The 15,211-nt window shown below is 44.2% G+C and overlaps 1 protein-coding gene across 1 annotated transcript; it reads right to left on the reverse strand.

The window, feature by feature from the left end:
• Nucleotides 1-738: 738 nt before the first annotated feature.
• On the reverse strand, nt 739-15,203 carry FAM76B (family with sequence similarity 76 member B). Its single transcript, XM_056858096.1, has 11 exons — nt 15,060-15,203; nt 11,199-11,263; nt 9,690-9,744; nt 8,000-8,155; nt 5,959-6,164; nt 5,030-5,077; nt 4,718-4,798; nt 3,963-4,098; nt 1,915-2,016; nt 963-1,089; nt 739-763 (listed from the first exon to the last, which is right to left on the reverse strand). The coding sequence occupies exons 1-10, from the start codon at nt 15,201-15,203 to the stop codon at nt 1,000-1,002; spliced, it is 1,083 nt and encodes a 360-aa protein (XP_056714074.1). The 3' UTR covers nt 739-763; nt 963-999.
• Between the last annotated feature and the right edge of the window lie 8 nt (nt 15,204-15,211).

The raw sequence follows: 15,211 nt of genomic DNA on the forward strand, positions 1-15,211 counted from the left end.
TAAGGAACTCTCCACAGACACTTCTGTTACAGTTATCTACAGCCAATATTTTCGTTGCTTACCACTTCTTAGCACCTTACCTAGCATCCTAACAACTTTGATTTTAGCATTTGATTTTTCTGTACACGCACATATATATTTATATATACACTCAAAAATTAACCATGATTTTAAAAAAACAACCAAAAAACCTTATATACAAAATACCAGCATTCCTATAAATAAACAGTTGGGAGAAAAGGCACTTGGCAAGAGGAAAAAAGTCTACAGTAAAATTTCAAAAAAACAACAACCCACACATTTTGTTCTGATACTTACAATAAAGAATCTCTCTTTTTAAATTTCTATCACAAGAAATGCAGAACACTAATTACTAAGAATAAAACTTGTTAAAATTCTTTTACATATATTTATAAGGTTGAAACGACTCATAATAAAAGCACCATGATTTTAAAGTCTTCGGCGTACTCTGGCTTTTGCCATCTGTCCCGCTGCCGCTGCTTCTCTTTCCAAAATAGTTGCTGCTGCAGTATCGGTATGGTTGGTATAGTGTTTCCTGATGCCAATCTGCCCCAGAGCCCAGGCCGATTCTGTCCTTGCTCTATATGAACCCAATTTCACTGAATAAGTCGGTGTCACAGCAATGCTTGATGGACAGGCCCCCCTCAAGCTGCTGCCGGTAACGCTTGTTATTGCATGATGTGGTTTTTAAAAAAAGGAGCATTCCGCTCTTCCTGAATGCCAGTTATTGGCAAAACGTCGCCTGTATTAAAAAAAAATTATTATAAACCTTTCTTCAAGATGGCTGAAGCATTTTAACCCACATAGGTTTAAACTTAAAAGTTCATAGCGTTATCAATCGGTTACAAAAAAAAGGTAGTGTGGGAAACATGCCTGCGACTGTGTGCAGAAATATTTCTCTTCTCCTGGCACAAGCTAAGGAGTTCCCAGAGTCATTTTACCTTTTGAATATTCACACCTCTGTGAGCAGCATGCCCTTCAGGGGGATGTCAGCATACTCCCGCTCTTGTCGAACTTCTTGCCCTTGGATAATGCTGCAACTTGTTTGAGTAACTCCCGGTTCTTTGCCTGGAAGAAAGCAAACACCCAATTCCTTTAGCGCTTCATAACCCTTTGGTATCTCTTTGCTTAAACCCAAAACCTTTTTTTTTGCTTCAGTTCTCCCAGTATGAAGACGGCCTCTTCCTTTTTTGTACCACTGTCATGAAGACACCAGAAAACCCAGCTTGAGCTTCCCACTGCATGCACAAGTAGGAATATTCTAACAACAGGTAGCAGACGAGGAAGAATTGGTTTTTATGTGCTGACTTTCTCTACCACTTAAGGAAGAATCAAACGTCTTCCCTTCCCCTCCCCACAACCCCTGTGAGGCAGGTGCCTGTGTTTTCAGAGATTGTTTTATCTCAAAGTTGAAAACGTGGGGAACAGCAGGGGGAGAGCGAGGCGACCTCTGATGGTCGGAACCGGCATGCATAATCAACACAAAGACCCGGAGTAGTCGGAGGGGTGACCGCGAGGGTAACAGCAAACCATAAAAGGCCAGACACACACTCAGGAACACCACTGGAGTGTGGGCTGAACCACTGGCAGCCACAATGTCTCAGGCAGGCGGTAAGTCCCTGGATTCAAACTGTATCCTATAATTATAGTCTATTTAATTTATTCCACAGATCCACGTTTCATTAGGGAAGACAACACTGGGGGAAGGCTTAAGCTTCCTTTCCCTGATCCAAATCAATCCCCCCAGACACGCACCTGGGAGAATGAGTTCCCAAGGAGAACTCTCAGGACACATCTGACAGAAAGTCCTCGTGGTGAGCCCAGACACGACAGAAGGAATATGTCATGTGCAGTCAGGCCCTCCCAAGGGTTTGAACTCACAGGCTGCTTTACCTGAAGCTGTTCCACAGTTTCCTTGTGAGCTCTCTCCATACTGTTCATCTTTGTCCTTAGGTTTGACTCCTGGTACTGAAAATCCGCCTTCAGCTCTGTCAGCTAGGGAAAAAAAGAATTGTTTGGGATCTTTAACATATTGCTTCCACGCGTGTTGATAAAGTAAGTTTTTTGGCCTCCTTGGGGAAAACAGTGGAAAATTAAATCCACTTTTCCATTAGTTTGAAAATTAGCAGAGGAAATATGTATAGAAAACATTTTTATTTGCCTGGGCAAAATAGTCTGAGTCTCTGTTTACAACATGATACTCTACTTCAGAATTTCATCTTATGTTTTCTGGGGGGAAATGAATTATATGGAAAATTAACAAGTACAGCCATTTATACAGCATGTTCCAAAAACAAGCTAACATGGGACAGTAAGACAGCAATCATCTAAAGTGCATTTTAAAAAAGTAAACCTTGAAGCAATGACAGCTTGAACTACTCTGGATTTTGTGCGCATTTTATGTTCCTTTCTGGTGGCAAGAAGCAAAGCTTCATCATGGGGTTTGGCCAGTCACAGATAAATCAAAATTTCAAACAGCAAAACTGACAAAAACGGGAGTACAAATAAAACACACGCCTTCAAATGCCAGCATTACCCCAAATCTTTGGTTCTTTTCGTGATGCCTTTCGTATCATTATCAAGAGACATTTGCCCCTAAAGACTGTCTGCTCCCACTTGTACCTGCCCCAACCACTGAGATGCACTGGAAGCCCTGTGGCATATCTTGGATGAGGGGATGATGGGCCACGAGTGGGGGATTTTGATTGTGGCACCTCACTGGCAGAATACCCTCCTTGCTAATTTCTTTGCATTTGAAGGAAGGGGAGATTGGGGGTAGGTGTGGTTTGAATTTCACCGCTTTTTATTCTCTGCAAACTCTGCTGCTCGACATTTTAAAGTTATTTATGTTTCACTGCTGTTTGTTGTTTATATGGCTTTAGGTTATGTTTATGAGAGCTGTAACTATGATACAAACTGCCTCGAGAGCCCTGTGCACCTCCCAGAGAAGCAGTATTTGTGCAAATGCAGAAATCGCAAAAACAAACAAACACCAAATGCAAAGTGTTGGTTTTAACAGTGCAGCATGCACGCGTGAGTGTGTCACATGCCCCATCTTCTCACCCTCAACCTGTGCAACAACCACACTGTGTGCCACTCACTGCAAACAAGTCACAGGGTTACAGAGGTGTGTGATGACCGAAGAGCCATGCATTCCTAAATGAATGGGGAGGGCAAAAACAAACAAAAAAACCACCATGTAAAGTGCTGGCAAGACTTAATTCTGCCCTGGTGCTTTTCAGTGCCTTGAGGGTATGGGTGCAATTAGGTTAGTTGAGTGCTTTTAGGTAGGATGGCTGTGCTTTGGGGGCAGTGATTTCCTGTCTCCAAGGCATAATCTCGACGACTGATGCAAACATAGGTCTGGCTTTCTAATTCTATTAGAAATTGATGGTCTGTCTCTGTGGCTGTTGATATACGGTATCATCACGTCTGCAGTGCAGCCCAGTTCTTGAAAGAGATCTCAGATTTATACAAGCAGCTTAAGTACTGTTTGCCCTTTTTTTAGAGCGCATTTTATTGTAACTGAAGTTCAGCCACATTACACACTAAATAGGCTTCTGTGGGCTAATCTGGGAACCTAACTATACCGTTTATTACATGTATCTCTATGGGACAATGAATTCCAGGATCCAGATGTCTGACTTAGACTTCTGCAAAGCAACCCATTCATAACTTGAGACCTTCCTGTATTCCTCTTGAGTGGATTAGCTGGAATACAGTGGGCATTTTGACCATCGAGACTGCCCGTGACAATGTGTATGTGTGTCGGGGTCTCTCTCAGTGGGAGGGGGAAATTGAAGAAAATGCCCTCTCCTTACATTACCAGAAGACAATTCAGGATTAAACCTGTATTAACAAAATCCATTTCTACCAATGGCTCTTTTTAAAAATTAGTTTCGACCCACTGAGACAAACGAACACATACATGCGTTCTTTACCTTTTTATCTTTCTCCAGAATTGTCTGGTCTCTCTGTTGCAAAAGGCGTTTAAGTGACATCACTTCTTCTTTCAGTTGACTTATGAGGACGAAATTGTCAGTCCCCCCACTGTCTGCAGACTGATTTATAGAACTACTGTAAAATAATAGCATTTGTTGTGAGCTGAGGAGGAGGGGGCGGGGAAGCTGTACATATTCCAAACTAACAGTTTCACAAACATCCTTAAGGACTAATGCAAAAAAAGTATGTACCTGACAGAAATGGATGAAACTGGCAAATTAGCTTACTAATGGCACACAATATATACACCTGCAGAAATATAATTAAGTATTAGCTTCAAAGGGTCAAATACTTACTAAATGAAGCAGCTACCTTTTACATAAATCCCAACTGTTTCAGAGGCATCTGTGCTCAGTGTCGCTTGTCTAACAAAATGCATTGGGAACAAAGTGTTCATAAGAACCAGAACAAAGCCACAGATTCAAACCTACGTAACAACTGAACGGCTGTTGCTAAAGGAGCATCCTGCGTTGGGCTGCTTAGTTAACCCCCTCCCTCCCCCAGTTTACAGAAATGCAAGTGCAGATCCATCTTCATCAAAAGACAAATTATAGGACTGAACCATACGGCAAATAAAACAAAAGGGGGGGAATAAAAGGAAGGCATAGCAGGAATTGCACCTGCCAGCAAATCATCATACTCTAAGACAGAATAGGAAATTTTCTAAGAAGAAATAAATAATTCTGAATTTTACCTATCTCCATTAGATGGCTTGGATTCCAATTTGGGCTTTTTCTTTGGAGTTTCATTCTGAATAGCTGCAGAGGATTTATGGCTGGAGAAAACAACACCACCAGACCATTTCATGTGTGTCAATAAACATCTACTTTTACACAAAATGTACAGTACGCCAATAATTTAACTAAGATTCAATTTCAATACCTTTATTGGCATACCATCAGTCGATCAAATAAAACCAACCCTCTAAACATCATTTAAACTAACAAAGATTCAGAGACCCAATTTTTTTTAAAAAAAAAGATTGAACAAAATAACCAATATTCACCTCTGTTTCCACAATCCTTGATCTTGTTCTGGACTCAGACTGCTGATTCTGAAATACGGAGCGCAGAACAGGCTTAACAGTGATAACCCCAACAACTGTTTGTGAATTAAGTTACCACCTACCCTTCTCATGGCAAGTGCTGTCTTTATGCACTATTTGGAATCTGCACTTTATTTCATACATAAACATACAGTTCTTTGTCTAAAAGAGGCCCATGCTTTAAAAATACTCTAGCTGTATCTTCTAACACCAGCATGACAGCAGAGAGAAGAATAATAGGTTTTCATATGGCGACCTTCTCTACCACTTAAGGCAGAATCAAACCGGCTTTACAATCACCTTCCCTTCTCCTCCCCACAACAGACACCCTGTGAGGTAGGTGAGGCTGAGAGAGCTCTTAATAGAACTGTGACTAGCCCAAGGTCGCCCAGCTGGCTTTATGTGAAGGAATGGGGAATTGAACCCTGTTCTCCAGATCAGAGTCCACCGCTCCAAACCACCACTCTTAACCACTACTCCACGCTGGCTCTGAAAGTTAACATTTCTTAAATGTGAATAATACTTTGAACATCTGATGTGACCCAAACATATAAGACACACCCCCACTGTGCATACGCTGTTTCTAGAAGTCGATGAAGTTTGGCTTCAACAGCTTGGACAGCTAGTCCAACACCTTAACCACTACACCATGCCGGCCTGTAGGGTCCTAAACATAAAGCCAGCTGGGTGACCTTGGGCTAGTCAGTTCTCTTAGAGGTCTCTCAGCCCCATCTACCTCACAGGGTGTCTGTTGTGGGGAGGGGAGGGGAAGGTGATTGTAAGCCGGTTTGATTCTTCCTTAAGTGGTAGAGAAAGTTGGCATATAAAAACCCAACTCTTCTTCTACGAGAACAGAGCAGCTCCAATTCTGGGTATTTCACAGCACTTACTTGTGGTGGCTGCCGCTGTGACGATGGTGGTGGTGGTGGTGATGATGGCGGTGGTGGTGTTTCAGATGATGCTGGTCTTTTTCGGAGAGAGCAGCGGAGGAAGAATTGGAGTGCGCCGACCCCAAGCTCTTCCTCTGCTCCTTGGTCTTCTGCAGGACTCTCTTGTAGGACAGAGTGCAGAGCCAACACAGCAGCTTCCCATCAACCTTTTGGGAAATCATTCGCAGCAAGTTATGTTACACGCACTGAGCGCTAAAAAGACACACAACAGCCAGAATAAAATGATCAAACACTGCTGCTGCAACTCGTGCATGTATAAAACAAGTTACAAATATGGCAAAGATTCAGTGGCATGTCAAATTCAACATGGCAGACACTCTGCTGAAAGTGGGGTTACTGACAACTCGTCTTTCTAGAGCCATCTGTTTAGCTAGACTGAATGCTAACCCTTCTATGGTTTTGCAAGGCAGAATTTTGAACATACCATACCCAGAAAGGACCTGTCCTTTCTCTTCTGGCTCTATTGATTCATTAGCTCATGCCTTTTTGGAATGCCACTTTTATGAGGAGCTTAGATCCCATTATATCGCTCCCCTTTTAATATATAAATCCAATGCCTCTGAGTCTGACATAATGCCTTTTTTATTAAGTGTCAGGGATCCCAAGGCTACATTGTCAGTGGCAAGATTTATTTCAGTCCTCATATCCCTCAAACATTAGATTTAAAATTACGCTGCTCAAGATCAATGGATCAAGAAGCTTCTAAGGGATAAAGGAAAGTTGGGTTACGAAGTACTATCTGACTTTAACATACAGAAGCTATGATTATACTGGTGGCTCTGTCACCTCATGTTCAAGATGCGCTACTGGTCTGGCCAACACTTCACCTATAATTTTGTTCAACCTATTTCACTTATAGATGCTTGCCTCATGCTATTTTGCAACATGACAACGACTGTAGCAACACAAGGGAATAGGGGAACCAAAAAGCTCTTGGCTGGAGTAAGTGAAATAACATAGGGAGTTTTGTTTTCACGTGACATGTTTGTTACTTTGCAAAGGTGACAAGGTGGGCCTGAAACGTTGTTAGCTTGCCACCTAAGAAATTCTCAAGAATTCTGTGGTGGTTTGACATGGACTAGCCGTGAGCGAGCCATAATCGGACATCTTAATTATTGGGATTTACCAAAGTTAATTTACTTACATTTTATGTCAAAGCTTGTTGAAGGCATTTAATTAGAAAGTAACTTGGAAAGGCTAGTTGGCTTAAGTATCATACCAAAGTACTTTTACTACTTGAAAGTTTCCTCTTTGTGTTTTACTCTGTTCTCCTTGTCTTTTAAAAAGTATCATATCAAATCTGGATCTGTATAGACAGGCTCTGGATCTAAATGCATGCATGTGTGAATGACCACACGAGCACCTCCCTGTTTCTTGGATAACATAAACAATTGTTATCCCTCAAAATCAAGTGCGTAGCTTCGACTCCATCCACATAGACCCCATTCCAATGTTACATCCACATTGATGTAAGACAGAATCTATTCCTCATATGTATAGCCTACACAGTTTCAAGTATGTTTAAATAGTGTGGGGGTTAGTGATGTTAGGCCCCAAGGCTACATTGTCAGTGGCAAGATTTGTTTCAGTCCTTATATCCCTCCAACACTAGATATATGCTGCTCAAGATCAGTTGATCAAGGTGTTTCTAAGGGATAAAAGGAAAGGAAAGTGATGTCAGGACACTGGCTGGCATCCCTAGAAGCTTTCTGGGTGGGGCCCAGGCCAGAAATGATATCTAGTGATGTGTGATGTCACATCCACCCAAAAACCCAGCTGTCACATATGTGCGTCAGGTGACGCTTCAGCCATCCCCGAAATCCTGTTTCAGTTTCTGTCCTGGGCCTTCCCGTCAGAAGCGGGAAAATTGTCTCCACAGCACAGGGGCATCATTATTCTGATTTAAAGGAAGCCAAGAAAAATTTAAATTAATAACTCATAAATGCTCTACTTTATACAGTTCTAACAGCCCAAAATATACCTTTCTTCTTCCCTCTTCTTTGCGATCAAAAGCACACTGCTGCTTGCACTGTTCGCATGTCTGAGGTGGTCCGTATTTCTTTTCAGAGTTTGTGCAACGCTGACATTTTGTGCCAATAAAAGCTGCAATGATATTACAGTACTGACAGGGTTTCGGCTGCAGGGAGAAGAGAACAAATAAAAAATGGTACTTTGTTGTTTTAAATCAGGGGTGGGGAACCTCAGACACAGGGGCCATATGCAGCCCCCAAGGACATTTTTTGTGGCCCTCGGGAACTCCGGGGCCCTGCTGCAGAGGTGGGGCGCAGGGCGGCCCTCCCAGAGGGTGTTTCTGGCGCCACGACTTACAGCGGCGCTGCAGCGCCCTTTGGACCTCCTCTCGCTGACTGTCGGCTGTTGAGCAGTGAGAGGGAGGGGGAAAGAGGCTGGCGGCTCCCGGCGGCAGAACATGCATGCAGGAGCCGATCGGGCTTCGGGGGGGCCTGTTTGTGGACTCTGGGGAGGAGAGGGCATGGAGACTGGGGCCTGGTCGCGCGGGGCTCTGTGCGCCGCCGTGTGTGTGTGGGCAGGGGAGGCTGGGGCCCAGTTGCGTGGGGCCAGCGGGTGTGTGTGTGGGGGAAGGCTTTTCTCTCTTTTCTTCCTCTTTTTCTGTCACTCTTTCTCCTTTCTCTCCCAATCTTTCTCCCTCTTTTTTGTCTTTGTCTCCCTCCGTCCTTTTCTTTCTTTCTCCCTCTCTCTCCATTTCTTTCTCCCTCCCTCCCTCTTTCTCTGTTTTCCTTCCTCCCTTGCTGATCGACTGTGGGCTGCGTCCCCCTGGCACCTTGTTTGCTCGGGCCCGCTGCTGGCTGCCCTTCCGCCTGGGAGGGGGGAGGGGGGGCACCCTGCAGGCCTTCTCTGTGTGGCCTCCCCTGGGGTTGCCAACCTCCAGGTGGTGGCTGGAGACCTGGCAACCCTAGCCTCCCCCCCCCACCGGGAGATCTACACCTGGTATGGCCCCTGAATGATGTCATAAATGTGCAAATGGCCCTTGGCAGGAAAAAGGTTCCCCACCCGTTTTAAATTGTCAGTATGGTAAATGACGATGACCTAGAACTGGAGGGGGTGGGGAAGTAAAACTATTTATTCTAAGCAATCTCCAAAAAATGTTCAGAAAAACATATTTGCACGTTAAAACGATGTTACACTTTCTAACTAGAAGAAATCACTGCATTACTTTTTAAAAATGTAAACATGAACATTATTAATCTGTACACACATTGGTGCAGAATTCTACACATAGCTATAGGTTTAGCAACAATGTAACAAGGATTACAGCCAGTGACGTATAGTACTTAGACCAGCGGTTCCCAAACTGTTTGAGTGAGGAGATAAATTCGTCATGGAGTATTTTACTTTCCAATCTCTTCACGGAGCACTAGGAGATGTCTCACAGAGCACCAAGTGCTCCGCGGAGCACAATATGGGAACCTCTGGCTTAGACTGTCAGACCAGAATTTGGGAGATTCCAGGTTCAAATTCCCTCTGCCGTGGAAGCTTGAAGGGTGACTTTGGGCCTCTCCGTTTTTCTCTGACTAAGGGTTGTTTTGATGATAAAATGGAGCGAATGATATAAGCCGCTTTGGATCCCCAGAGGGGAGAAAAGCAGGGTATAAATAAAGTATATTTAAAAAAAGATACAGATACCAACTCACCGTTCCAAACTGTTTCACATTTTGGGCACACTTCTTACATATTGTGTTAGTTTTGCTGAAAAAGAGTGGGGAAAGTGCAGGTTAGGTTAAACTGTATAATGTATTGGGAAAATTTTTAAGAATGTTAACTGTTATGAAATTTTCTCTTTTGTTCTGAAAGTACAGATATTTTGCAAATAAAGACAACCTCTCAGCTACTTCATTATAAGCATTTTACAATTCACTAAAAAAAACAAAACGAAAAAAGCATGCAAAACAGATAAACCAATTTGTGAATAAAAATGAGCTCTAGTAACCTTCCAGATGGGTATTGCAGGAGGAACAGATTTCTATCCCCCACCCCAAACCCAATAAGAATCAATCTAATTTACTTGATTATAGCCCTGCAATGGATGTATTCCTCCAAGAATTAATGTTTTGAGATCAAAAAATTAGGGAAAGATCTGACTGGCCATTCCAATAGGCTCAGAATTTTAAAGCCAACAGTCAGACATTAACTAGTGACATTCCTGAAAGACCCTAAAATATTTTGTTCAGTGGGTGATCTGGAAAATTAAAATTGAAGATAAAAACCTGCTATTTGCACTCATGTAGATGTAGCCTTGATAAAGGTAGAAAATGAAAAATTATTCAGGGGAAAAAATCGAATGCATCAAAGGGAAGAAATGGGATGAAAGGCAGTAACTGTTGGGGCAAATGTACACTCCACTGCAGTTAAGAGATGCTGAACAGACCATGGGGCCATCCTCTCCTGTCCCCAGTGCTTCCTATCTTAGAGGCAATTCTAGCCTCCAACCATAACAGTGGTCACACACTGCCAGCATGGACATTAAACGTCTGCTTAAAGGCACAGGGATTCAACCGAGAATAATAATACAGAAGGAAATGAGCTGGAACTCTAACCCAGAGGTGCCAAACTCAATTGTCACAAGGGCCGGATATGACATAAACGTTACTTGGTTGGGCTGGGCCATGCCTCGCCAACCCAGATCGAGAGTGGGGGTGGTGGCGGCTGCCTCATGAGCTGCCTAAGAGCTCTCAAGGGGCCAGATTCGGCCCATGGGCCTTATGTTTAACACCCTTGCTCTACCCTATCACGAGATAACTTTGAGTGCCATCCTAAACAAAGCCACAGTCCTGAGCCCAGTGACTTCACTGAACTTAAACAGGTGTGACTCCAGTTAAGTTTGGAAGCATTTGAGTCCCCAATGGGATCAGACTACAACGGAAGCAACTTCAATTCTAGACTCATCTCATTATCAGACTCATGTTAAAAACATTAACGAATGAAGTGGCTCAAGAAGAACTGCTGAGGGGCAGAGTGGAGAGAACTGATGAGTGGGGCACTCACCTCCTCACTTATAAGGCTGAACAATAACTTTCGGCCTTCGGTTCTAAGGGAAATTTCATTAGAATCTAATATACTCTGTATGGATGAATGCACCTTTAAGAGGCCAACAATAATAGAGTTTTTGCATGCAAGTGTGAATTAACAAGGCAAGGACGTACCTCTCTTGTTGAAACTCTGAGCGACAGTAGGTGCATTTTACCATGGGATGGGCAATGCGACATTCCTAAAAAGGAGGGGGAAAAACAAAGAGTAAGTCAGAACTGTTTACTAATGCAAAATTATTGATACTCCAAGCTCACCTCATTTCACCTTTTTAAAATTATACTGGAAACCATTAAAATTGGTTAGTCAAAGCATTTGTCAAAAAATAGTTGGCATAACTATTTGCTGACCAATGCTTTGGCTAACCAATCTTAACAGTTTCTAAAAAGAACTATTTGCTCTCACTTTCTGAATCTGTCAAATCTAAGAAGTCTTAACAAATAGGAGGATACGTGCCTCCCTCTTGCAAGGAATCAACTTTAAGGACCATGATGCAACATGAAAATGTTCTTTGTGGAAACTCTGCAATCTTCCATTCCCCCTAATCATAGCTGTTACAAGCCATTTTGTCTTTTCTACGTGCCTGAAATTTTGGTTTCACTTCTCATCCCCAGGGCAAAAAACATGCTCTGTCAGATTATTATACAATTTAACACATCTTTTGTGTAACACATCTTAAATGGTGGAGATGTAATCACTACTTGAACAGAATTTACAACAACGGACACTCTACAGGATAGTAAGGATACAGCACGTGTATGATGGACCAATTAATATATTAGTGCCGATGTATACACAATCTGAAGTGCACCAATGAAATCATCCCTCCTGGAAGTCACTGGTAACAAGTAACTATTATCTTATGGAAAAGCTGAGAGATGGGGAAGCACACATGTGTGAAGTCACCACATTCCACTAACAATGGGTGGGCAACCACTGTGCTATTAAGTCTTCAAGCTGTTTGTAAACAGCTTTCCTGCCTTTAATTCACATAAGAAGGGGAAATGATACCCAGCTTCTGTTTGTTCAACTGAACTATATGTTTAGTCTACAAATTCAACTTTGTTTGGTGGTTACCCGCTAGGCAGAAATAATATGAACACAGCACACGTGAATGACAACCTTCAGTTTTAAAACAAGAAATGTCAGTTACCTAAAACAATTCCCCATGCAATCAGCATGTGGCAAATCACATGGATAACGTAATGTGTGATTCTGTTCTTAGTGGGAGACAAGCTCAAAACCAAAGAAATCAGTTTTGCCAAGAGTTTTCACTTCTCCAGCGCCTGTTCTCTAGAACACTATGACCCCTATCTGTACCCGATTAAGTTGGCTGCTGTTTACAAAAGTCACAAACCAAAAACAGATAGGCGTTTCTTAGTCTTGTTGATACTGTAGCCTCCTACACCAAACTCTGAAAGTTTTTCCCCCAATAGAAGAATCAACCACCTACAGTAAATCTAGCAAACAGCATTTACAGCAGTGTAGCCAAGGCAAACTGTGACAAAAAGAACCTGAATGACACACCTTGGGTTTTTGTTTTGTGTATGCGTGTTCCCCAAACATACATTTAAAAAGATAAAGTGGGAATAAATATGTGGGATAACAGCACACCCAATAAGAGGACGTCACCCCCCCAAAAAAATTCTGTGTTGCATTCTCCTCCTACTGCATAAAACCAAAGCTGATACATGCTATAATGTGACTTTGCCTGATCCTGAATCCCTGACACTGGAGGTTGAGAGAGAAAATGCTATGCAATGGGGAGGGGCTGTGGCTCAGTGGTAGAGCATCTACTTGGCAGGCAGAAGGGCCCCAGGTTCAATCCCTGGCATCTCCAGTTAAAGAGACTAGGCAAGTAGGTGATGTGAAAGACCTCTGCCCGAGACCCTGGAGAGCTGCTGCCGGTCTGAGTAGACAATACTGACTTTGATGGACCAAGGGTCTGATTCAGTGTAAGGCAGCTTGTGTCTTACCCTGTCCCTTTAATAGAAGGTTAATATGTGGAAATAAGCAGCTGAAGCCTTGCATGTAGGTAAATAACATCCCATGAAACCACTATTAAAGGGGCAGGGGAGTATCCCCCTCCCAACAGTTAGCAACCCACCTGTAGAATAATTTTGTGTTATTATTCGCGTGAGGCTGTGCGCGCACACACACAAACCCTTGCAACGGAGCACACATTTAAGCAGACTTTTTTTTTTTAAATAGAGTGAAGACCAACTCAGGAAGCAAGCCTAATCAGGTTTACTCAGAAGTAATCCCCATTCTATTCAGTGGGGCTTACTCACAGGGAAGTGCTGTTTTTGATGGGCCAAGGGGTCTGATTCAGTATAAGGCAGCTTCATGTAACACTACGGAGAAGAGCCACGGACCCTATATATTGGAGCGGGCGGGGGTGGGAAAGAGAAAAGAAACATAAATGATACTGGATGGGCAGCTCTGGCGGGAGGCCCATACAGGAAATGCTGTGAGCTCTCATTCAGGCTGCGTTTTCTCCGTAAGGTAGCGCTGCACTGAATAACGTGGAGATAATTCACAGTGGGTAGCCGTGTTATTCTGTCTGCAGTAGTAGAAAAGGGCAAGAGTCCAGTAGCACCTTAAAGACTAACAAAAATATTTTCTGGCAGGGTGTAAGCTTTCGTGAGCTGCTGGCTCATGAAAGCTCATACCCTACCAGAAAATATTTTTGTTAGTCTTTAAGGTGCTACTGGACTCTCGCCCTTTTCTACTACTGAATAACGTGGGGAAAGTCGCGAAGCTGCCTTATACTGAATCGGACCCTCAGCCCTTCAAAGTCAGTCTTGTCTGCTCAAACTGGCAGCGGCTCTCCAGGGTCTCAGGCTGAGGTCTTTCCCATCACCTACTTGCCTAGTCCCTTTAACTGGAGATGCCGGGGATTGAACCTGGGACCTTCTGCATGCAAAGCAGATGTTCTACCTCTCAGCCACAGCCCCTCCCAAAAACACATGGAGCTGCCTTATACTGCATCAGACCCTCGGTCCATCCAAGTAAGTCTTGTCTGCTCAGAGACCGGCAGCAGCTCTCCAGGGTCTCAGGCAGGGGTCTACTTGCCTAGTCCTTGTAACTGGAGATGCCAGGGATTGAGCCTGGGACCTTCTGCATGCCAAGCAGAGGCTCTACCACTGAGCCACGGCCCCTCCCAAATTAGAGTCCCCCAAACAATGAACACATGAAGCTGCCTTATACTGAATAAGACCCTCGGCCCGTCAAAGTCAGTATTGTCTGCTCAGCCTGGCAGCGGCTCTCGGGCAGAGGTTCCTGCAACCATCTGGGTTCGCCACCCTGCCCTTTTTATTCACAGTGGGTAGCCGTGTTAGTCTGTCTGCAGTAGTAGAAAAGGGCAAGAGTCCAGTAGCACCTTAAAGACTAACAAAAATATTTTCTGGTAGGGTGTGAGCTTTCGTGAGCCACCGCTCACTTCTTCAGATACCAGTAGTAGAAAAGGGCAAGAGCCCAGCAGCCCCTTAAAGACTAACAAGAACATTTTCTGGTAGGGTATGACACAGCTCACTTCTTCAGATACCACTTCTCTGAATATCTGAAGAAGTATTCAGAGAAATATTCTCTGAATATCTGAAGTAGTGAGCTGTGGCTCCCGAAAGCTCATAACCCTACCAGAAAACATTCTTGTTAGTCTTTAAGGTGCTGCTGGGCTCTTGCCCTTTTCTATTACTGGTATCTGAAGAAGTGAGCTGTGGCTCACGAAAGCTCACACCCTACCAGAAAACATTCTTGTTCGTCTTTAAGGTGCTGCTGGGCTCTTTTCTGCTACTGCCCTTTTTATGTAAACTTTCTCGGCAGCCCCGCTTTCCTGGCTGCGGCGCAGCCCGCCCTCCCAACGCCCCTCTCTCCCGTCTCCTCCGCCGCCGCCGCCGCATACCCTCTCGGGCCCCCCTGCCGCCGCCCCCCTCCTCCTCCTCCTCCGCCCCCCCGCCGGCCTCGGGGAGCGGCACCTTGCAGAGCTGCTGTCCTTGGGAGAGCTCCTCGAAAGGGCAGCGCTGGTTGCACTTGGTGCAGGCGTAGAGGGCCGGGGCCGCGCCGGCTCCCGGGCCGGCAACCGCCGCCGCCGCTCCGGAGGCCCCGGATGTCGCCGCCATCCGTCCTC

This window comes from Euleptes europaea, chromosome 12, assembly GCF_029931775.1.
Source record: "Euleptes europaea isolate rEulEur1 chromosome 12, rEulEur1.hap1, whole genome shotgun sequence".
In the NCBI taxonomy this organism is placed as follows: Eukaryota; Metazoa; Chordata; class Lepidosauria; order Squamata; family Sphaerodactylidae; genus Euleptes; species Euleptes europaea.

Bases quoted from the DNA above. Each gene is read 5' to 3' on its own strand.
- FAM76B (XM_056858096.1), bottom strand. From the start codon at position 15,203: ATGGCGGCGACATCCGGGGCCTCCGGAGCGGCGGCGGCGGTTGCCGGC. The intron at 6,165-7,999 runs GTATATTTTGGG...ATTTCCCAAAAG, and splicing joins AAGAAGAGGGAAGAAGAAAG to GTTGATGGGAAGCTGCTGTG. The intron at 2,017-3,962 runs GTAAAGAACGCA...TTTTTTCCCTAG, and splicing joins TTCTGGAGAAAGATAAAAAG to CTGACAGAGCTGAAGGCGGA.